This window comes from Motacilla alba, chromosome 8 (assembly GCF_015832195.1).
Source record: "Motacilla alba alba isolate MOTALB_02 chromosome 8, Motacilla_alba_V1.0_pri, whole genome shotgun sequence".
NCBI lineage: Eukaryota > Metazoa > Chordata > Aves > Passeriformes > Motacillidae > Motacilla > Motacilla alba.
Genome location: NC_052023.1, coordinates 25769491 through 25794275, shown reverse-complemented (window position 1 = coordinate 25794275; position 24785 = coordinate 25769491). Strand labels below are relative to the sequence as shown.

Genomic DNA, 24785 nt, shown 5'->3' with positions numbered 1-24785 from the left:
GCTGGCCTAGAACAGAGGCTGGACAGAGTTAAAGAATAAAGCAGGGATTTATTAAAAGGCCTCAATGGATCCACCTTGGGCAGCACAAGAGCCCAGCCAGGGCTGCACCCAAGATGAACCAAATTGGTCACAAAATGCACGACCGCTCACGGGGTCTCTCACTTTGATCAGTTCTGCTCCATTTGCATCTTGGAGTTAATTGTCCAATTCCAGCTTTAGGTTACAAAGTCCCATCCTGCTTGTTTTTCTCTCTTCATTCCTCCATTGTTTATGCTCTTGGGCCTGAGATTTGGATCATTTGTCCTTGGTCCCCAGCTAGAGAAGGAATTGTTTTGTCTCCCTACTCTGTGCAGAGAGCTCACCATCCCCTCATATGAAGCTCAGACCCACACACTAAAGCAGCACAGAATCTGAAAAACATAAAAGCTAAAACCTGAGGCATCAGGGACAGAGCCTGCAGGGCTGGGGGTGCCAGGGGATCCTGCCTGCCAGAACACACCCAGCAGCCACTGCCATGGAAAGCGTAGGGTCAAGCAGGATGAGGCAAATAGGATGATGTGATAACTCTGATGTGGTCCAAACATTCTTTTCCTGAGATGTTCTCATCAAAGTAAAGCATCACAACACACAACCCTGTCCTTTTTCAAGGTTTGTTTGTTTGTTTTTGAAATGGTAGTTTTTGTTGCAGTTCTGCTGTGGCCTCCTGGAGAACAGGGAACAGGAAAATGCCTGAGATTTTTTTTTTTAATGTGAATAAAACTCAACAAACTCTTCTTAAATAATAATATAATTTGTGATAATGAAACACAAAGAACCTCAAAAATTATTTTTTAATCTTTCTCAGAGATTTCTGCAGCTTTAAGTCCTTGTTTTCTTTGCCCTTACAATTCATTATATTTTCAGTGGAAAAATGGTTGACCTTGCAAAAGCCACTTTAATCTAAATGAACTACCTCAGACCTCTGGAAAAGGGGAAAACATGGAAAGAAAACTCCTAGTGAAATTTTACATTTAATCTGTGCAGCCTGAACTGGTTGCTGGCACAATATTCACCCTCTGAGTTCTGCTGTTGTCTTCTCTGACATAAAGAACCATAGAACCATGGTCTGACTCTGACCACAGAACCATGGCATGGTCTGGGCTGGAAGGCATCCTTGGAATGGGTTGCTCCAAGCCTCATCCAGCCTCGTCTTGGACACTTCCAGGGATCCAGGGGCACCCACAGCTGCTCTGGGCATCCTGTGCCAGGGCCTTCCCACCCTCAAAGGGAAGGATGCCTTCCTAAAATCTGTTTTAAACCATGTCTTTGCAGCTCCACAAACAGCTGCACAAAGCCCACGACCCCTGGCTCAAACCTCAGCCCACTCCATTGCTTTTGATCCCAGAAACATCTTTTGTTGTGGTCGCAGTCACATGGCAGGTTGTGACGAGTCAGGTTTTATTGCATGGGCATTTTGAATGCCAGCAAAGCTGGAACCCACAGCAGGTTCTGATGGCCGATTTCTCTCAGGGGACAGCTCATTAGAATTTGCTGTGCTTTCCCAGTTCCCTCCTCACAGCAGCTGTGAGCCTTTGTCCGCATATTACAGCAGAAAGATTAAATAATTGGGTGGGGAAATCCTGGTACTTAAGGAGGCTGTGTTAATTCCTGGTTCTTTGGAGCTTCAGGCAATTAATCCCTGCATTGATGACTTCATGCACAAAATAATGACCCATTAGGAAACTGTAGGAGGAGAAGCATAAATGAAGTGGTGGAAACTGAGGTAAGCTCCAGCTGGAGCAGCCACCTGTCCCTCCCAGGACTAAAGGAATATTCTGGACAAGCCCTGCAGGTCTAATTAGATAAAAAGCTCCAGTATAATATCAGTTTTGCCTGTGTAAGGTCTGAAGGGCTTGTCTGTCCTCTGAATTTCTGAGAGATCGGGGAACACATAATGTACATTGGGGAGCAAGGAGTGTGCTTGTGTTAACCAAAGACAAATTTTGCGAGTCAAAATTTGCCAGCAGATGTGATCTCCTGCACAGAGGCACACATTCCTCACTTAGCATTGCTCACCACCAAGATTAGCTCCCTTTGAAGATGATGTCATGTTTTCAGCCTAGATTTTTATCCTACAGCTATTACTTTTTGGCACATAATCCCATCTGAAGCTGGCATCCTCTGCACGGGCACAGTGCCACTGCAGCAGATGGGTGAGCAGTGAAAGTAGCACAAGTGGCAAGTCAGACCTTAGCAGGGGAACTTCCTTTCCAAGAACTAGGAAAAGGCACTCAGTGGAGTTGTTCAGCACCTAAAATCCAGGTTTAATGACATTATTAATCAATTGTTGAGCTACATGCTGAAGGATGCAGGTTACCAAACACATGCTCAGAGAGTGAGGGAATTTACTTCTGTCCAATTTATTTCGGATATAAATTGCACAGAAGAAAACACTGGGTCCAGAAATTACTTTTCCAATTTGTTTTGTGATGTAAAGAGTTTTGCCTAAACACTTTACTAAATGAATGAATTCTTACTTAGCCTGAAACACAGGAGAATATATCCACGAACTACATGATAAATATGGAAAATTTGACAATATCAGTAGGTGTGTTCTGAAAATGTTCCTAAGAACTCACTCAGTTAAGCAAGTCAGATTTTTGGGTTTCAATAATCTTACAGAAATTAAAATTTCTGAATTCAACAGTATTTATCCACATCTCTACAAAGAGATTGGAAGTGAGAAATCCACAACACAAGATGCTGGAGCTTCTATTTTCTTTTGAAAAACACCAACTTTCTGAAACCCCCACATTTTTCAGTTACTGAAGTTTGGTTCAAGGCAACTGCTCTATCAGATTTCAGTCACTGCTGAATTGATTAGAAAGCACATGGTTGCTCATAACAAGGTGTAACAAGGCGCCTTTCTTCTAAAATCAGCTATGAGAGAAGGAAACAAACAAACACCTCAAGTATCGCAGTGTTTTCATTTTCTTTTATGCCAACATAGAACACTACAGAATGACAGTTATTAAGTGACCTTGGAAATAAACATATTTTGTATGTTCTTCAAGTTGAATCTCTATAAAATCTCTCTGCACTGCTGCACATTGCTGATGCCTGCTGGGGCTTCTCTTTCCCTGCCCAGGAGAGGAGTCGCTCACAATTTTTGTGGACAAACGGAAGCTGAGCAAGAGGTCAGAAGGGAGCGACCCCAGTGCCAACAGCTCTGTGGTGACCCTGGAGACCCTGCACCAGCTGGCAGCCTCCTACTTCATCGACAGGGACAGCACCCTGCGCCGGCTGCACCACATCCAGATCGCCTCCACCGCCATCAAGGTAGGGACAGCTCCAGGACACACCTCCAGGGGAGATCCCAGCTTCACCAGCTCCTCAGGAAGTGTGGTTTGACTGGTAATTGTTAGCAAAATAATCCCTTTTACTCTCTTAATTTTGCCCAAATCAAAGTGTTTGATTTATAAGGAAGGTGTTGGCATGGCAGAGGGTCTAAATATGTGATAGAGATATTAGTGATGAATGATACACAATTTGGTTGGTACAGAAGTGTTTATAGAACAGTTTGGTCTGTGGGACAACCTCATGAATATGTGTGATCAGTAACTCCATTTACAGACAGATTTATATTTCTCCTTCTCTCCTTCTCTCCTTCTCTCCTTCTCTCCTTCTCTCCTTCTCTCCTTCTCTCCTTCTCTCCTTCTCTCCTTCTCTCCTTCTCTCCTTCTCTCCTTCTCTCCTTCTCTCCTTCTCTCCTTCTCTCCTTCTCTCTTTCCTTTTCACTTTCTTTCTCTTTCTTTTTCTTTCTTTCATTATTGTACTCCTGTGCTTGAATTCCTTTTCTTTTAAAATGACCTTTAGAACAGCTTGGAGCTCTTGGCTCTACAGTTTTATGGAGATGTATCATTTTCTGTTAGGAACGAGTTTTAGCACAGTTTGTCAGTCAAAGCACCCTCTGTGCTGACTGCTGCAGCTCACTCCCAGCACTGGAGGATGTTTGGCCAAGATCACTGTCCCAGGTAGGACACAAAGCAACAACTGTCCTCCTGAGGAGATCTCCAGTCTTATGTTACTCCTTTGAAATATCCTCTCCCAGTTTATTTCCAGCTTTGAAGGGCAAACAAAATTGTAACTTGCAGTGGAATGTGCAGTAATTATGAAGCTCTTGATGTAAGATGTGATTTAGGATCCTTTCTGCTCATTGGATCCTTCCTCTGGTAACCAAGATCTTCATTGAAGACACCTGAAACCAGATACAATTCCCAACTGCCTTAGCTGTTACTCAAGCAAATATAAATTTACTTCCATGGAAGTGCCTTTACTGGGAGAAGGCTACAACCAGAATTTGTGGCTCCATGGCACATGTTCAGTTTGGCTGCTGGTCTCCGGAGGATATTCCCAAAGTCCCATCCATCCTGGAATGGTGCCATGGCAGCTCAGCTCAGCCCAGCTCAGGGCTGGTCCTCTGCTGGTGCCAGAGTTGAGCTGAGAGTGCAGCACAACAAACCCAGGGTTTGGTTGAGGCTGCCCATCTCATCACCTGGTCTTGGAGGAAAGACTGGATTGGGAGGTTGTGGCAAGGTGGGATTGGAGTCTTCTCCCATGCAGCTACTGATGGACAAGGGGAAATAGCCTCAGGTTGTTCCAGGGTAAGTTCAGGATGGATTTTAGGAACACTTCCTTCCCTTAAGACGTGTTGAGGCATTGAAGAGGCTCTCCAGGGCAGTGGTGGAGTCCCTGTTCTTGGAGGTGTTCAAGAAGTGAGTGGATGAAATGTGGATTAATTGACAGAGTGGTTTGAAGGTTGATGTTCTTAGAGGTCTTTCAACCTTAGTGGTTGAATTCTATGATTCTTGCTGCACACCATGGTATCACCCATCCCTCAGATGTGACTCACCTTCACAACCTGACTGTTTGTTAAGTGGATGTACAGCAACCCTTAAAACCAGGCCCCTTCCACATGCAAAATGTCCTTCTGTGTGAAGATAATTGGTGGCTGCAACCAGTGGTTGCACCAGAACACAGAAATGTAGAGACAAAACACTGCCTGAAAGAAATCTGCCCTTTCTGGACACTGAAATACTTTTAGGAGAATTTGTGTTACAATGCAAAATTCAACCCTGCTCACCTATAATTTACAGAGTGAACCTTCTGCATGTCCAAAGATTTCTACAACCACTACAAATGAAAGATTTCTCTCTAGCCTCCTGCTGAGGTGGATGCAAACCAAGTGTTAGTCCACCAGAAAATCTGATCTGGTTAATTGGTGGCAGGAGCCTCCAGGAAATGGTTCTCACATCAGATGCACCAGTGCTGATAAATGAAACCCTGGCTTCTCTCACCGCTTTCATTGAGAGGCTGGGAACATTTGCAAGACAAATTTCTACTGTCAGAACACTTAATTGAACAAAAAACCTGTTTCTGTTGAAATGCAGGAGCAAAAAAACAGCCAAGGAAGGCTTTTTTTTTTTTTGTTCTATATGCACAGGTTTTTGAAAGACTGCTGTTTTTAAATTGGAAAACCATCAAGTAAAGTTTTAGATCCAGGGTGTAAGTAGCACATTTGAAGATTATTCATTAATCTTCAATCAGATGTACACTGACATCTGAGTTAGAGTACTTTCCATGCAGCTGCTGAGCCAGATCTCTGTCCCAGCTCGAGGGCTGCCTTGGGAGGAGTGACACCCTGAAGGATCTGGGGACCAGGGTGGCCATCAGAGCCTCCCCTCCTGTGCTGCTGCAGGGAGGAGTGACCCCAGTGCTTGTTACACCATAGGTTCCTGAGCAGCTTTCAAAGTCCCAGTGTCGCCAAAACTGTGGGAAAAACAAAACCTCTGCAACATCCCTTTTAGAGTTAGAGAATTAAGGCATCACTTCATTCTGGACAGGATTTTGTTCCGGCCAGGATGTGGAACAGAAATAATTTCATTCACGTATTGCAGAGTAAATAATTCCATCACACATGGTTCTTTACTAGACTTTTCACATACTTATACAGATAAACCCAGAGAAATTCATTGTTTGATGTTCGTTGGTCCCAAATGACACAATTCTCAATATTTGGGTTCCTGTGGGTATTGATCCCTTTGCCTTCTATGCTAATTAGATCCTCATGTGCTGCTCCCAGGCTGCAGAAGTAAAATCATCAGGCCTCGCCCAGGCAACTGAGTCTTTTGAAAAGAAACTTTAATTCCTTTCCCCTGGGCAAAGACAAACAATTCCCTGGACCAAAGTTGGTAAAAAATTTTAAAAGTTGTATCATTTCCAGCACCAGCACTTCCTCTGTCTGGTGTGCTCACCACAGCTCTGCTCAAAGCCTTCCTCTTTTGGAGGGATTTGCCAAAGGAGCCCAAGGAAAGGTCTCACAGCTTGGTATAACTGCATCAAAGAAATCCAAGATAAAGGTATTGCAACAGGTTGAGAGATCCTTAGAATTCTGAAGTAATATTAGAAGTTTTCCCAGCAATCATTTTTGATTGCTGAGTAGTTAGCAGCAACAACAACAAAAAAATCATGGTCAGGACCTAGTTAGTATTTGATACTGTTTTTTTAATTAATTTTGGATGGCTTTTTCATATGCAGTATTTTAGGCTCTACTATACTAATAAGAGTTGTTTATATTTTAGAGCTGAGAGTATCAAAAATGTTTAACTCATGGTCTTACTAGGAAGAACATAACTACCTTGTTGGGAAAGCATATCTGAACAAACCAACCAAACAAAAACACAATATGGAACAGAAAAGACTTAAAACACAAATCAGAAGCCCCAGCATTTGTGGTTAAATCACAACACTCTGGTGCACAAATGAAATCTGCCACTCAAGGTCCTGGAATTTGAGGGTTCTAAATGAACAGGAGCAATTTGCTTAGCTATTTGACTTATTGTTTGTCACATTTCCTGTGACTATGGGCAGTCTGAAACTGCAGCAGGAGCTAGGAAAAAATAGCACAACTGCTTGCACACCTACATGTTTTGTGATTGCAGTGCTCAGAGACTGCTCTCTTGACGGCTGGGATACCTCTAAAACATTATTTGAGAAGAGAGATTACAAATACAATTTCTTTCCTCCAAAACCACACAACCCCCCACAAACAAAGCCAATATGTGTTCCTTTTTTATCCCCCAAATTGGTATAAGCATCCCTTTTGAGGTTGGACCTCATCACTCTCACACTGCTTTTTCTTTCTATTTCTATGGGAAAAAATTGCATATTTTCTCCTAAAAAAAGAGATAATTTTTATCCACATGTGATGTATCTTCTAAACAAATGACTACATTAATTCTGTGTCCTTTCTTGTAATTTTTTTGTTTCACCTGGTACTTGTGACATAATTATCCTTAAAAGTAGGATTGAGGCTGCTGCTGATGGAGGGTTTGCATTAATCATGCAAACAATCCACTGTATATTCCACACTACAAGAGGTAACATCATCCCGTGGCAACATTTTCTGACTGGAAATCAAAATGTCCATGGGAAGAGCCCATAGCTTGTATCAATATTTAATATATTTCAAAGTCCATGACACATACATTCTTTCAATATGATTTTAGCACATGCATTTCAGTGCAAGCGCTGAGGCTCATGTGCTAAATCAACAGTTTGGAGCCTCCAGGGCCTCTCTGGAAGCTCACCAGGTGCCTGAGGGCTGTGTCTCATTTGCATAACATTTACATGAACATACAGCCTGTTGTGTTTGAAATATGACACGTCCAACATCACTTCCTTGGCACGCTCATTTTAGAGGCATTTTCCTACCAAAACCTCTCTTCAGCTGCACGGATGGCTGTTGGTTCTCCTTATTAACAACCTATTAGGCTGATGGGGCTCTTGTCTAATAAAACCCTGCCCAGCTGTGGGAGCAGAATGCAAATAAAGGCAGCAGAATGCAGATGATAAAGGCAACAGAATACAGATGAAGGGTTGTTTTACAGATGATAAAGGCAGCATTTTTCCCCACGTCCTGTCACTGCCTGCTGGCAGAATGACCCTGCTGAGCTGGCCTGGGTGGTGTGGCCACGTTCCTACCAGCACATTAGAGACTTTGTGGTTGTGGGTGGGTGGCAGAGGGCTGTGCCACCAACATCTGGATTTCTGTACATCTGGGTTTCACTCTGCTTCCTGGGCCACAGCTCTGGGACACAGCAGTGTGCTCCTCTCCGATGACCGTGATTCCAGTTTGCTACCAGCTGTAATTCCAGCACTGTCCCTAACAAACTTCTGCAATGAGTCCAAACAGTTGTGCAGAACCTAAACATAAAAACATAAAAACCACCTTGGCTGCACGGTAAATTAAATATTACTGAATAGTCTCACTGCGTTCTGCAAAATTATAAACACAGTTATGTCAGAGCATTGCCATTAATGAAGTCAGGCTGTTCCATAGGTGTCTCTTGGAGGATATGGTCTTCCATCCCAGAATACATCTCCTTCTGTGGGAGCTGGGCCAGGTGAGTACAGCAGAGGTGTCATTGTAGAGTCCAAACAGTTCTGGGACAGCCACAGTGCAACAAAGGAACAGGAGGCAACAGCAGAACAGATGCATAAATTGAATTTTCCACCAGCTATTTACAGCTATTTACAGCCCATTTATTCCATCTGAGTGAGAAAGAATAAACATCCTTGAGAACGTGCCCTGTAATTCCAATTAAATTTTATTGTGCAATTTGCTTTTTTACTTTCCCCAAACCACTTTTTTTTCCCCTTTGCTATGAGAGATTTAGGCATTTGGTTTTATCTGAGAAGTTTAGATTACAAAGAACAGGGCTCTATTGTGGTGGTAAGTATCTCTGATTATCTAACATTAACCCGTGAATGACTCATGGTGAGCTGTTAGAAAGGAAACTTAAGTGTAATGAAATTAATTTCTCACTCAAAACTCAGACTGAAATACAGACTTTTTTTTTTTTTTTTTTTTGTCTGAAAAAGCTTGCTTGGTTCAATTTTTTTTTCCTTTATACCTCCTATTTGCATCTGTTTTTCTGTGAATTCAAGTAATTGCCGTAATCAGAAGTAGAAATGCTGAAGTACTCTAAAGCCTTTAGCTTTTGTCAGATTTCTGGCAAATTCTAAATCTCAACAGTTTGCACAGTTTTGTATAAACAGCCAGATTTTGGGAAGCTTTTGAAATCCAGATCTTGAACCCTTCTTGCCCTCACTTTATCCATTCAGTTTGTGGGTAGAATTTAAGACTGTACAGCTGTCAAACCTTGTAAAGGACCAAACACCGGGAAAAAATTTGCCCAGCAACAGCTCTAAAGTATAAAATCACAGTTGGAAACGTTGTTTTGGAAAGTCCTGTGATAGCAGGTTTTTATTGACTTCATTAAAGAAATGAAATATAAATGAAAATTAAATTGCAACAATCCACAAAATGAAGAGCCAGGAATTATTTCTCCCTATAAAAAATTTGGGGTTTCCCCATTGTGTAGCTTTGGTGACCTGGCTTAGGAATGTCAAGGAAAAGCCACAGGACAGATTTCCAAGGACAGCTGTTGTTCATGACCATTATGAAATGCCAAGTTCTCCACTACCCTGGGAGATCAGACTGTCTTCATACATGACCAAAGCTTGACATTTTTCCAAGGGGGAGTTAAAAGTTAGGAAATATACAGGAATTGTGGTTTTGAATGTTTTTCTTCCTTGAAATTTCTGTGAAGATTGAATACTTTTGCAGGTGTCTTTAGAAATCTCACTCAATATTAAGTACTTCACAAACACAGCTTGCTGTTAATATGGCTAGGTATGAACTTTAAATTTAAATTTGAGTCATTATTTTATCTTACCAGAAGGAATGGGACCTGCAATTAGACTTTGGGCATCACCCAAAGATAGCTGAGAAGTCTCTGTGCCATCTACTACTGCAAAGGATGAGATTTGTGTTTGTGTCACTAGAAAAATGCATCCTACCTGGATGCACTCTGACCCTGGGAACAGCACAGCAGCCTTTGCCACTGCATTCCCAGAGGAGCAGCTTTCTCCTCCCTGCATTCCTAGAGGAACACCAGGCCCATCTCCAGCAGCCCTGGAGCTTCAGAGGAAAACTCCAGCCTTGTGCAGGATCCCTGCTCCAGCAGAACCACAGCTGGCCCTGCAGGAGGGCTGCAGCCACCATGGAATGGCACTGCTGCCACCACCCTGACACACAGGGGGGGTCAGCTCCTCTTCTGACTCTGGCCGTGTTGGTTTTTTTGTACTATTGCATTTGAATTTTTATTTTTCCTTGCACAGAACTGTTATTCCTACTCCCATGTCTTTGCCTGGGAGCCCTTTAATTTCAAAATTATAATAATTCATAGAGAGGGGTTTACATTTTCCATTTCAGGGGAGGCTCCTGCCTTCCTTAACAAACACCTGGCTCTTCAAACCAAGACACTGAGACACACTTTGCAGGAGAATGTGCAGAAGAGTCATGAGTGCAAGGAGTTACCATCTCCAGCTCGTTGGCAACTCTGCATGAGATGCTTTCAGAACAATAAAATAGCACATAATAGAGATGCTTGGATAAGCATTTTGGAAAGATTTTGTGTAACTATTCTCCACTTAATAAAAAAACCCCAAACAACAGAATAGGATAGAATACATTATGGGATAGAACAAAACAAATTGAAAGGCTTTTCTATTAGTTCTGAGTTTAGACAAGAGAGACGAGTAAAAAAAAACCAAAAAACAGGGAGATAAAGACTGCCAAACCTTGAGCAGGCTATAAATATATATATATGTAAACGAGAAACCTTAGCACTCACAGAACACTTGCCATCACAGTTGTCAAAAACCTATAAACAATTCACACTACAGTTCCTTAAATGTTCCATACTCTCTCTTTTTTTTTTTTTTTTAATCCTCCTTTAAAAAAGTGAAACTAAAGTAAATAAACCCAGAAGATGGAGAAGGGTTTTAGTATTGAGAGCTCCACAGTGAACATATTGAACAGTGCAGTTAGACAGAGCATTCCAGCAGGAATTTGGAGGCACTCAGGTTTGTACAGATTTCAATTTGATCTTTATTCTGACTGGCTTGTGTATGGGTTGGGAAACTTCAGCACTCTGCCTGTCCTCCACCCTCTAATTGGCAGCTACTGCTTGCCAGCAGGTCAGAGAATGTCAAGCAAGGACTATAAAATTCACAGAACATTTCCCTGCCTCTGAGCTCCCAGAAATAGGAGATCTCATGTATCAACAGCTTGTACGAGCACAGAGGTCAGATTAGGAAGAATATCTCAGACCAATAAGAGACTGCATCAGAACAAATCAGCTTAGACAATAATAAAATAATAAAAGTTGTCAGTTTCCATATTATTTTTCTGAGAGAATTTTGGGCTATAATACATTTTTGCATGTTTTGTTATTATGGTTTATGATTCAATCTGCAATCATCCCCTTAGATCTATTCTTTTAGTGTAAAAAATTACCCCTGGTGTGGGAATCAGCTGACTGGCACTGAGAGTTATATCGTTGCTGTCTTCTGCTCTTCACTGTTATTTTTACCTTGTAAACCTTCTCACGGAGCTCCAGCAGAATTTGCATGTCTGACAGCAAAACTATAATTTAATCTCTTACAAGATAATGCGCATAACGCCTCTACATGCTGAAGCAGAGCTGGGTTTAAGGAAGGTTTCATTATTCATCCAGGAGACTTTCTACACTACGGAGTGATCATTATTTTCAGATCTTTAATGCCTGAAAGGTTGGAAGCTGCTCTGCAGGCTTTGTAGCAGAATCCAGTGAGCAAAATAAAAAAAATGGCTCTAATTTTTTATGGTGAGGTTCTGGCCTTATGGAAGGAAGTTGCTGCTCATTCATGTTGGTATCACTGAGATCAGGGTTTCCACAAGCCAGCCTCAACTACCATCTTCCCAATTAATCAAACTGTCTCCATCATCTCTCCCCTACAGCCCAATTTAACCCTTTAATTCCCAGGGAATAGCTAATGCATTTCATGGGCTTTGGGTATTCTTCCTTTGAATTTTATTAAAAGTAATATGAAAAGTAATCATAAAAAGGCCCTTTTTTGTCACGATTATAATAGTTCATAGATTTCCAACATTTATAACAATTCCACCAAATGGAGGATATGGGTGTCTCCCAAATAATATGTAAATTTACAAGGAAATTTAATTTTATCTGCTCCAAGTGTATCTAGAGTCTGGCAAATGAAAAATCATTCCATGTTTTTTCATCAGCTTTTCATGAAATTCTTAATGTGTAAAGTTAGGTGGTGATAAAACCTTGATGATAATAGGGAAAATGGGAAGAGGACCATTAAAATCTTTTTCCTGTCATGTTTTAGTCTGCTTAAGTAGAGTTTGTTCTTACTCCAAATCCCTGTTTTGAAACACAACATTCAGAAGAATACTGAGCCATAATAAAATAAATAGCCCGTGTTCCTTCAGGCATTAAAAACAAAATGTGTTGGTCTGCTATTCTTACTCTGGTATTGGTTTACACTGGGGAGGATCTGTCCTTCCTTGATGCAGATATCCCAGACTGAGAAGTCTGTAGTGTGTGACCTGAGAGTTCTACCCTGATACCATTGTGGAATGGCTTAGAAATGATTGTGCATACATACAAGATAAACATTCTGATAGCAAAAAGGCAGAAAGAAAATATACATATATTGTATATTTGTATATGACATATATGACAATATATGACTTTAATCCAGATATGTACATGTGCAGGACCTTTAACTGAGAAAACAACTCTTGTCAAGAGGCTTTTCACCTACAGTACTGTGAAAGGAGCTGGGTATCCAGGAATGTCCTGCCTCACATGGTCACCTGCATAGAAACAAAGCAAAACCTGCAGGTGTTTGAGTTGTGAGCAAAGTCCTTTTACTTCCCCAGGGTTCCACAGTCCTGATAATAACTGCTGCTTTCTTTTCATAGTTTCTTCTTTTCCCTTCTGAACTTCCCACCTTCCCTAGGTTCTTGTGCTCATAGGAACTCTGGCTCTCTCTTTTTCTGGTTTTTGATGGAAGAAATGCACCTGCCCTTATGATACATCATTCTTTGCCCTTGTCATTGGCTCATCTATGTGAGGACAAGAAAAGAATGAATAAAACCCCTTGGATAAGATCCTATATTCTAAATATTTTTTCCTACCCATAGTAGGACACATTCATGTATGTTTTAATGAACAGGTCTTGGTATTTGATAGATCTTTCTTTTCCCATGAACCAGGATGATGTGAAGGATTTTCCAGCTGGGCTCAGCAGTCGGTCTGGGTAACATTGCCCTCAGAGCCTAATTCTAAGAGCAGTTTTCTGTACGTTGAAATATCTCTTCTAGTTTTGTTCATGAAATAACAATATTCAGAGTCACTGGGTTCTGTGACAGAACTTTCCATAGGAATGAAGCAGCCATATGAAATGAAGTTTAAAGCTTCAGTATTAAGTTGCTTTTCTTCTGTACCACAAATTTAGCAAAGCTAAATTCCCTTTAGCTTGAACAACTGATAGGGATTTAATGATTAAATTATAGATCAGTTGTAGCTGCCTGGTCTGTAGTAGCTCTGCAAAGATGCAGGAAAACACACTAAAAACCAAGTTGCATAAAACCAAGAGTTCAGCAAAACTCTAAATTGAGAGTTGGCCATACCAATGAGACAGAAAGGGCAAATGTGTTACAATCATTTACCAGAGGGAATAAATGGGTGGGAAGTAATGAGGATATAACCTAAAAATAAATCCCTGCTCTCATCTCTGTGAGCCAGGCACCCCTGTTATGGACACTAATGTGATTCCTTGTGAGAGCTTGGGATGACAACCCCAGGAGGGGGAGTTTGATGGCAAAATAAAATGGACATGAGAAATGTCCTGCTGCAGATGTGACTGCCAGGGAGGGGCAGGGTGTGCTGAGCTGGAGTGCCACGGGCAGCACAAATAACTCAGGAGTTTCTGGGCAGCAAACCTAACACCTGGAAACAGCCTAAATTAGTGAATTGTCAGAGATGTTGCTGAAAAGAATATTGCAGCCAAGTGTTAGAATTGCACGGAAATGTATAATCAAAGGTAAAATGCTTTAGATTTTCTCTATGGAAAATTAAATTCTTAATTAACCTGCCCTTATAATTTTGACTTTTAAGCTTCAAGACTTTAAATGACTTTCCTGTTCTTTTTAGAATCTAATGTTAACCCATCACATTTTTTCTTTGGCACAAGTTTGGGGTTTTTTAAATGTTATTTTTCTCTTCAAAATAGTGTATACACAATTTTAAAAACTGATCACATTAAAGGTATAATGTTCTCAAATGATCCAAAGATAATTTTTATATTTACCAAGAGGATCTTTTTCCTGACACCTCAAAAAGAAAATGAACATTTTAACTTTTCATCCTGATTTAGGAAGGACTATATTTTTCATTCACACTTTCTCAACCTAAAAAAAAAAAAAAATTCCATTCACCTGCAGTATTATTATGACTAATAATATCTGTGAGTCTTATAAATAGGCAAATCATTCTGTCTTCTTGAAACTAATTGGGACACAGTGAAAAATCCCAGTGGCCTCAGCATTGCCTGTTGGAACTGGTCCATGAAAATACAAATCCTGTACCCAAAACTCTTGGGAAGTCCTTGCATGGGATTTTGCAGTTGGGTTGAATATAAGAAGACATTTAACCTGTACAGTATGAGACCCCAAAATTCTTTGGAGCTTTTTGTCCTCTGTATAGTAATGCAGTCATGTTTGGAAAAGGGTGTAAAGTTGGGAAATGGGTTTTTCCTAAGCAGGCATCTTTGCTTCTGCTTTCTGCAGATACCTTGAGATTTTTATGAAAGTGAAATATTATTTTAATTTGTGTCTGCGCTGTTCTCCCTGTTTCTAATTTTATCTTTTAAAGCAAATATATAGATTTCATTTGCTGTTTGTTGCTCAGCTGTCTCTTTAGGCAATAAAAGCTGAGAAAAAATAATATTAGTGTTAATTTACGTAAGATATGGGCAAGCAGAAGTAGCTAAATGGAGACTGAAACAAAATCCTCTGTTTTTATTAAATTTTTGCTAACTCTATTATTTCTCTGTAAGAGAACTTCACTGTCATCTCTTCAAGATTAATTAAAAGAGATAACCTGTTCTTCTGGAGATAAAGCCTGTCCTTATTCTCTGTATGAGGCTGATGCACCTTTGATTTCTGAAAGTGCAGGAAATAAAGGCTCTGGCAGGGCTGCCCTGACTGGTTTTCCAGCAGCCTCATTTCCTGCAAACTTCCCTGTTGCAATCCAGAAGGTTGCACGGGAATGTGGCATCTGACAGGCAGGGGACTGAAAATGTCCTTGAAAAGGGAAAATTGTGCCTGTGATGCCAGAGCTGTCAGTGCTGCCAGACTTGTTCCAGTATTCTTGTGGATTCTCCTGGAGCTCACAGACAATATATTGCTCCCTGAGATAGTGGGGAATAGACTTGAGCAGAAAGGGGATTGTTCCCTATCAGACAGACCTGAACAGCCTTAAAAAATCATAGTATTTTCAGCAGTTGAACAGAGCAGAATTCAAATAGTGTGAGCTCATCTCCAGTTCCTGAAATATTCTGATTTCTGAGGTATTTAATGCTTTATGTAAGAAGAATGCTTTTCAATTTCCTTGTTATTTTAAGGTAACAATCTGGTTCACAGTAAATTCCTGGGAGTGCAGAAACAAAGCAGTGCGAATGGAAGGATTAGACTGATCTCTTGGGAAGCTTTAGTGCTGCATTCAGTAAAATTCAAAGTCATCTCCTTGCCCAGAAACTTGAAAGAAGTCCCTATTTCCCTTCTAATGAAGTTAATGGAAATTTTGCAATTATCTCCTTTGCAGGAAGATCAAGTTTACTGTTCCTCTTCCTTTTTACAGATGACAGAAAAATATGATGGGAGTGTTTCCAGGTCTCCCGAGTTAGGGGGCTCTTCAAATTAAAGTGTCAACCCTATGCTGCTGGAAAATCTGTTCAAAATATGTCATGCCTTTGAGGTATTGTTTTAGATTCCTGGCAATTAAAAAAATCATATTGAAAACATGAATCCAACCTCTGACATTGTGAATGCCTCTGCTTTGTCTGCACCTCCTTCAGAAATGTTCATCTAGCCCCTAGCTGAGAAGTATCAGTGCTTGGAACACTCAGAAAATTTGATTTATTTTAATTGCACCCTCATTAGCAGGAGTTTTTTTAATATGTTCAATGACAAAAATAGGGCAGTGGAGCAGCCACTATTGTGTGGCAAAGGGAGGTGCTGGAATAAAGGTGCTTCTGTGAAAAACTGTCAAGCCTGGGGGAAAAGAAAGAAAAGAGTTGGCAGGAGATGTACATCTAAACAGAAAGTACATTTAGTGCCTATTTATTTGATCAGCTCTTTTTTTAAGGCGAAATGAGCATGGACTGCAGGATGGGCAGGGACTTCAGGGGGTGGGAGCATGGGCTGCAGGAGAAGGCCTGAAGGCGAGGTTGGTAGGAGAGTCATGGACTCAGGACCATCATGGTTGGAAAAGACCTTGAGGATCACCAGCCTCAGCCATCAGGCCAGCACCACCATTGTGTTATTCAGGAGAATCCCAGTTTCTCCCCATTCCAGATTTTTGCCCCATCTTCTGTCGGCGCAGCCGCTCGGAGCAGACCTTGCTCCCTCATGCAGATATGAGGAGTTTGCTCTGCATCCTTATTTGAATGTTCGAAGCATTAAAGAGGTTTATGTGAATGTGAGCACAGCTGCCTATTCTGCAGTGACCAGCATTGCCTCATCCTCCTTTGTGCTGGCTCAGTTCTCATCCTTAGAAGCCAAACCCATTTTTAGGGAGTCCTGCTGAAGAGGACAGTCCTTTATGCAAGGCACACACCACCTCTGCATGGGCACTTCGTTAGGAATATTAGCTACATGTGCTTAAAAGGACTCACCAGGAGCAAAATCTCTGCAGAAATGTATTTTCCCTTTTATTAGGAAAGTCTTCTGTTGGCTTAATTATCATGGACAAAAAAAGCAGGCTGTTTCCGAGGGAAATACTACCCACTGATATCACAAGAATTCAGCCCTGCTTAAGTGCTAGGAGGTATGTTCTCAGTGCACTTATAATCGGGTCATTATCACCATGGTTATGCGATTTAACTGACTGAAAACTGTAGGCATTTGTCTCATTAATGCCAAATGTGAGAGTTTATTTCTGGGAACTGAAAACTCTGCTGCCCAGGGACACCTGTTCTGTGATAATCTCTGAAAACAAGGCACTGGAGAACATCCTGCCTGCTTCGTGTCAGATGATTTCACAGGTGTTTTTTTACTGGTTCTTAGGGGGTTTTGGTTGTTTAATAACTTTGTTCTGTGGTGCTTTGCTTTGTGAGTTAATGTTCTTTGTGGGCTGTAGGTCATGCAAAACAAACATTGGTTCTGGTGCTCTTTGCACAATGTCAGTCACTTCTGGACCCTGCTACATCCCAGCATAATCTGAATTTCTATTTTATTACCTGTCCCTCTCCCTTTTTTTGTCCATCTTTTTTTCTTACACATTCTGACAGAACAGTTTTCAGCTGTGATCTTGGGACTGGACATAGTCACACTTCTCTGATAGGAAGATAATTAAAGACGTGCCATTGCCTTTCCAATGTCATTCCTATTGTTGCTGAAACAAAAAAATGTAAAATCATCAGCAACACTTGGCTCAAAACAGAATTAATGTATTTTTATCCTTTCAAAATTTTTTTTTCTTCTTCCCCAGTCTACCTTTTTATCACCAAAGTTACCCCACAAGGTCCAAGAGCAGGTTGGATGGAGCTTGGATTAACTCAGTCTAGTGGAAGTGTCCCTGTGGCAGGGGTTGGAACTAGATATTCTCTAAAGCCCCTTCCAACCCAAACCAGTCTGTACCTGCGTAATTTAGGAAAATCAAATTCTTTCCTCTGGTCTGAAAATTTGATAGAGATTTGAGGCTTTCATTTATTAATCACTCACAATTTTTTTCTGATTTACAATCTTTGTGGAGTAGGATTTGTGTAGAGTATACAAAAATATATGTAACTGCATAGCTCTGACCTTTGACTAGAATTGTCATCCATCAAAAGTTGAAGGTTGGATGACTTTTATATTCTTTAGCATTTCTTTTTAACATACTGAGACTATTCATTTTGAATTCTTGTTGCAATGTATTTTCTATGCAGGAGATAAGAGTACCAGAGCAAGGCAGCTGACAGAGGGTGTGAGGGTACCTAGAAAAGTAAAAAGATGAATAATGTAAATATATAGATTGGAATGAAAAATGAACATTTAGAAAAGGTCCTTATGTATTGACTTATTTATAGAGCATTGTCTATTATTATTATTACTATTATTATTATTATTATTACAATTTTTAATTACTTCACAGCAATGATTGTCTGTAATTCATATCAAAACTGCTCTATATAATTTTCTTCTGAATCAATGTATTTATAAATGTTATCACTGAAAACAGTGGCAGTCTCTACCCATGTCTGGCATAATTCAGATAAGAGTGAAGCAATATGAACAAAAAAGGGCACAATAACTACAAAGCTGCTTTCCACCCTTCCTTATTTTGTGATTTCAGGGGGCATAAAAGAGTAATAGGAATGGATAGGAATTGCAATATTTGCTTTATAGTTTTTTACATTCCATATAACTTTATGAAGCTGCATTGCCTTACAGAGAAATGCTTGAAAACCATAATAATGATGTGAAACAAAAACAACATTAAAATAAATGGATCTTTTAATAAAGACTTGCATAGATGAATGCTGAGCATAATATGCTAGAGTAGGGATAAAATTCATCAGAACATTTACCTGTCTTTTTTTTTTGTCTTCTGGCTATTTCTCTTATTTAATCTAGGTAACATTCTTTGTTATTGTATAAAGAGATTAGGATTCTATATATGGACTGGGGGTACTTCCAAAAAAATCATGTTTTAGAATGGAATTTTAGACTACCTGTTGGCAGAGGACTGAAGGATCAAATCACAGTTGTCATTCCAGCCATGTCCAAACCAAACCTTATCCCCCTGCAAGAGTCTTTGTGCTGATTCAGGATGATTAAGCAAAAACCATGGCAAATCTGCTGCTGTCATAAATATTAAAGATTGCCAAATATGTGCAGAGAAGACACAACGTGGCTCGATCCCTTTTTCTCATGCGTCTCAAGCTCTGCTCACAGGTTTGGTGTAGGCCAGCTCTGTGTCCTCTCCATGGGCTATCCACCCTCAGGAACTCCACCTCAAAGCGATGGAAAGGTGCCAGGAGCTTGGAATGACAGGAAACCTCACATGTTCTTTGCAAAAAGGCAAGAAGAATGTGAAATCTCAGAAGAACACCAGAAGAACATCAACTCAGAAGGTTTCAAGAGCATCATGGCCCAGCTGCAGCCACCCACAGGTTGTGGGTGAGCCAGGGAACCCCCAGCAACATGAAAAATCAGGGTTTATATCAGCAAACCTTCATATTCCCGTCAAATCAGACAGCTCAAAGAGCCCTCTCCCTTCTGTTCTTTACAATTCACACTGGTTGTGTGGTTGCACGGCTGGCACTTGCTCAGTGCACGTCTGCATTTTGGAAATCTGCTCCCTCACCCTGTAATTTAGGCTGATTCTCCAGGAGATCCAGAGCTGAATATGATACCTGAGGTAAAAGAAAATAGAAGCGGTTGTGTTCAAAACTGGGGCAGATACAAAATAAGAGTAAATCCGGCCACAATTTCTGAAACAGTCAAAGGAAGAGAAGCAGGAAATTCCAGGAGTGTGGCTGAGAACAGTTAGGGAGGTGCATGACAGAGGGATTGGCTGTACTTCTCATTTTAGAAAGAAATTGTTGACAGTTAATAATTATATATAATATTCCAGGAAGCATGTAAATTACTAACTTAAAAAAAAATTATTTATTTAAATGTGTTCACTCACCAAGTTGCAGCAGGGACAGACATTTGGATTGGATATTAGGAAAAATTTATTCACTGAAAGAATGGCCTGTCCCTGGTACAGGTTGCCCCCAGGAGTGTGGTGGAAGCACCATTCCTAGAAATGTTCAAAAACCATGATGTGGTGCTTAGGACATGGGTTAACGTTCGGACTTGAAGGTGTGAAAGGGCTTTTCCAACCCTAATGATGTTTGATATGAATAACTGCTCCCTCCCAAATAAAAACCTTCACTGTTAAGCCAGAGCTCTGCTTGTGGAGGTCCTGTTTTGACACATGTAGCTTTATTTTGGTTCTGTGGCTATGGATTTGGTGATTACAACAGACAGAATACCCAAAATTTTGTGCCTAAACTTATCTTAGCCCCTTCCCTTATGAAAAAAACAAACATCCCACCACTACCACCATTATAAATACAGCTCATAAGGGGTTTTTAATTCCAAATCCTGATCTTCTTCACTGGAAAAGTCAGAGCTTTTTCCACGACTTCAAGCAGAACTTGTCACGTGCACAGCTTTCAGGAGGGGAAAATCACAGTCCTCATTTTTATAAACTTAGTATTTATATTTTATTTTAGTATTTTATAAATGGAGTATTTAGCAAACGGAGTATAATTATTATATGTTATATAATGAATATATATATAATTAATATATATAATATTATGATTATATATTTTATAAACTGAGTATCTAGCAAACTGAGTATAATTATTATATGTTATATAATTAATATATCTGATTAATATATATAATATTATGATTATATGTTTTATAAACTGAGTATTTAGCAAACTGAGTATAATTATTATATGTTATATAATTAATATATATAATATATTTATATATAATATTATGATTATATATTTTACAAACTGAGTATTTAGCAAACCCATTGTAATTCCCACAGCTGTGAAAAATAAATTGTCTTTAGACTGTTGGTGTGGCATCACACACCTCCAGCATTACACTACTGTAGTATTTGTGCAGTATTGTCATGGTGAGGTGTTTGTAAGGATTCTCTGTGGTACAAACAGCACTCCCTGCTGCTGAAACATTTGCACTCATCACTTTTGGCAATTAAATTGTTATTTATTAGTTATGTATATTCAGATATTCTTCATTATGTCACCATAATCAAGTCTGACATGTATTTCTGGCTGAAATAGGGGGAAACTTCATGAAAGAATCTTCTGAACTCCTCAGAGTTTGGATATTTCAGTGAGTGCTTCTCCTTCCCACCAGGTGACAGAGACACGGACGGGTCCCCTCGGCTGCAGTAACTATGACAACCTAGATTCTGTCAGCTCTGTTCTGGTTCAGAGTCCTGAAAATAAGATTCAGTTGCAAGGTATGTGGGTGCAATTTCATTAATTTGTTTTTGGAACGGGGTGACATTTATCATGCTATTTGTTTTTTTCTTTCTTCCACCTCATAAAAGGTCATTTTCCTAATTTTTGTGTGCAATGGGTGCATTCCAGCCAAAGGGAAGGAAATGTCAGTACCTCGTGGTGCCTTTCAAATGGAAACTATTTCTGCACCCATCAGAAAATAATTTGAATCGCCCTGTTAACATTTTGCATCCCTGTTTAGCATCCACTGGCACACCTCTTAAACAGCCTGAATTCCCAGGGATTCCACCAAGCTGGGGGTGACATTTGGTGTGCTCAGCCTGCTTTGCACATACTGAGCAGTAGCTGACACCCCCTGCACTTGTTGCACCAAAATTGCACCAGAAAAACGGGACATACATTTTCAAATACTCTAAAGCAGGAGGAGTCAAAGGGCTCCTCCTCTTGGGAATTTAAAAAAAAACAGACTTGGAAGGTTAAAATCTCGCTCATTAGGAAAACAGCAGTAATTGTGTTAAAATAAAAATGAAAAATAGAAAGAAGCAGAAAGAGGAAGCAAAAGGAAGAAGAGAGTCATCATTTCTAAATAATATTTTTTTTTTCAAAATTCCAGCAGAAGCGTTTCCCGACCTGCATATTAGGACATAAAAATTCTTGAAAAATCCCCCTTTATGGTAATAGGCCATTAAAAATCTTTATTTTCAGTTACAAAAATAAAGCATGAGCAAATTATGACTATGAAAACACCCATTAATTCTCAAGAATTAAATTCTCTTTATTGTGTGTATTTGTGCACACCTCTGACTCTCTGCCATTAGAGAACAATACAATTCTTAATTTGCACTTGAAGGTAGATATACAATTATTTCCAAGATTTAAAGTTTTCTGTATGAGTTTGTAAATCACTCAGACAAACAGTGTGAGGTTGTTGGTGATATTAGGAACAGCTCCCAGGGGTGATGATCCCTGTGGTCCCTTCAGTCTCAGAATATCCTTCCTTAAAATATCCATATGTGTTTTCTCCCTTTCCTTTCTTCCCAGAATCAATTAAATCCGTAAAAAAATTATTTCCCAGAGAGAATTCTTGTTTACAAAAAACTTGTCATTTCCAGTGGGATGCCATGAATATTTCCAGAAAATATAATTTTTTGACAATTTCCAGCATATTCATGACACTTGTCAGTTAAAATTTGGAAAATAATCTTTGCATCTCTCAGACTGTGGTTTGTTGTCGTGTGGAGAAAAAAATGTATTATCAGAACTGTGTAAACTGTTTAATGGAAGAATTGAACTGGGCTTCTTTTTCCTTTCACAGCCTCTCTGGTTGAAAAAAAGAATGTTTTTTCACAAGAGAGCAGCAGAGTTTTCCAAATTTTGACATGAGACAGAAGGAAGCACAGCCAGCTCAGGTTTCAGCAGTTGTGATACGAGTTCTGAAAGGGTTCTGAAATTCCTGTTATAGCTATAGTTTTGTATATACCTAAAAATAAAGGATAAATCTCTGTGAAATCATCCAAGTGCCTCTGGAGAAGAAACATATCACATAATACCCAATTCATACGATGAGAAATTTCTTGGAACACATGTAGCAGGAGTTTTTTGAAGCCCCACAGGAGCTGGACTTTGCACCCTTTCCATGCTAAAACTCAAGTAGATTTAAGAATGAATTGTCTTACTCAAGGTTTTGTAGCCCTACCCTTCACAGCCAATCGACTGTCCCACAGCAATTTGCTACCGATGCTAGAAAAGCAATCAGCCAAATTTTATTTTTCAAAGATTTCTTCCATCCCAATTTCGCCCTTCCTTCTTAGTTGTCCCCTAGAGAATCACAGGAGATAATGAGTTATTTAGACAAGCCACATCTTGTTGTGCCAAAGGAAAGATGGAAAACAAGCCCAATTTTGGATGGAATTGTTTGCACCTCTTTTCCTGATTACGCTGTCTCTTTACTCTGTCTCTCAGGGCTGCTTTCCCTTCATCAGCATTTTCAGAATCTGCATTATTGCTGGCACCAGGATTATAATTCAGCTGTGTGATTTCCTGCTGCAAGGCTCCGGCTGCTGTTCACTCAGCAAGGAGAAGCTGATGTTACCCAATCCCCCTAGAAAGATTTAAACAATAAACTCTCTGTCTGAGGAATGCAGGTTACTCATTAGTGGATGGATGTTCCATGCTGAGTGGGAAACATGAGGAATATGTCTGAAAATAATTATTAAGAAAGGAAATACATGGCATAGTACAAATGATGGACAGATGTGCAAATGGTCCTAAAAACTCCATATATTTTTATTTTTCATAACTGTTTGTTTACTACATGAGCTGGGGAAGCTGCTCAGCTCCAGAACCTCCTTTGTTTTTAACACCAAAATATTTCCTCCATTTCCTCCAGGTCTTCAAGTCATCCTTCCTGAGTACCTGCAGGAGCACTTTGTGCAGGCAGCTCTGAGCTACATCGCCTGCAATTCCGAGGGGGAGTTCATCTGCAAGGACAATGACTGCTGGTGTCAGTGTGGCCCCAAATTCCCCGAGTGCAACTGTCCCTACATGGACATTCAAGCCATGGAAGAGAACCTGCTCCGCATAAGTGAGACCTGGAATGCATACAACAGTGAATTTGAAGAATCTGGTGAGGTTTTTTTTTTTTTTTTTAATTTTTTTCCCCCTTTTTTGGCTGTATCTCATAGAATGGTTTGGGTTCCAACTGGCTCCATCCATGTTTTTACACCTCGCTCGTGCCACATTAGTTTTTCCTTAAAGCATCAAGGTTTGTTTCATGTTAGAACCCTAATTACTAAGAATTTTAGACTTCCTATGCTGACAAAAAATAACCCCCAAGAAAACACTACATTTAACCTAAGACCTAGAAGAAAACTTCCAAAATTAAATAATAGAACAAAAATTTTAAGTGTATGGTTTAAATAGAATATATAATATCGCATAGTAAAAAACCTTAGAGCTAAAGTTTTAGAATATAGCAATATATATAACAAGACAGACGTTTTAAAACAGTAACTAGTGTATAGTTTAAATAGAAGTATATAATATCACATAGTAAAAAACCCTAGAGTTTAAAGTTTTAGAATATAGTAATATACATAACAAGATAGAAGGTTTAAAACAGTAAACTAATCCTTCTTCTTCACCTTCTTCTTCATGAATTTAAGTAGTATTGTATAATTAAATAAAAAAATCCACATTACAAACCACTAGTAATTAGTTATTGAGTTAAAAGTAAAAATAATTTGTGTCATTTTTTAATTAAACAGTTTATCGTTAAAAAACCTTATAAAAATACAACTCAATTTTTAGTTTATTAAAATAAAATACTATAGAACTCACAGCTTGTGAAACTATAATATAAATAAAAACTGATAAACATCTAAATCCAAACAAAAAATACCATCTCTCGAATTTAATCGTAACCTTAACAAAAACAAAACAAAACAAAACAAACAAACAAATCCAAAAATCTACAGTTTCATACATCATTTCACCTGTCCTGATCATCAGAACTTCCTGTCTCACAGAGAATGGGAGCTACAGGTAAAATCAGCTTCTGA

The 24785-nt window shown here is 39.6% G+C and overlaps 1 protein-coding gene across 3 annotated transcripts in view; it reads left to right on the top strand.

The window, feature by feature from the left end:
• The window catches only part of LOC119703819 (BMP/retinoic acid-inducible neural-specific protein 3), a 198375-nt gene that overhangs the window by 117640 nt on the left and 55950 nt on the right, over window positions 1–24785 (top strand). For all 3 annotated transcript variants that reach the window (XM_038144213.1, XM_038144211.1, XM_038144212.1), the window contains 3 exons: window positions 3128–3318; window positions 21119–21224; window positions 23615–23851. In XM_038144213.1, coding sequence (XP_038000141.1) covers window positions 3128–3318; window positions 21119–21224; window positions 23615–23851 — 534 coding nt within the window. The remainder of the gene's footprint in view (window positions 1–3127; window positions 3319–21118; window positions 21225–23614; window positions 23852–24785) is intronic.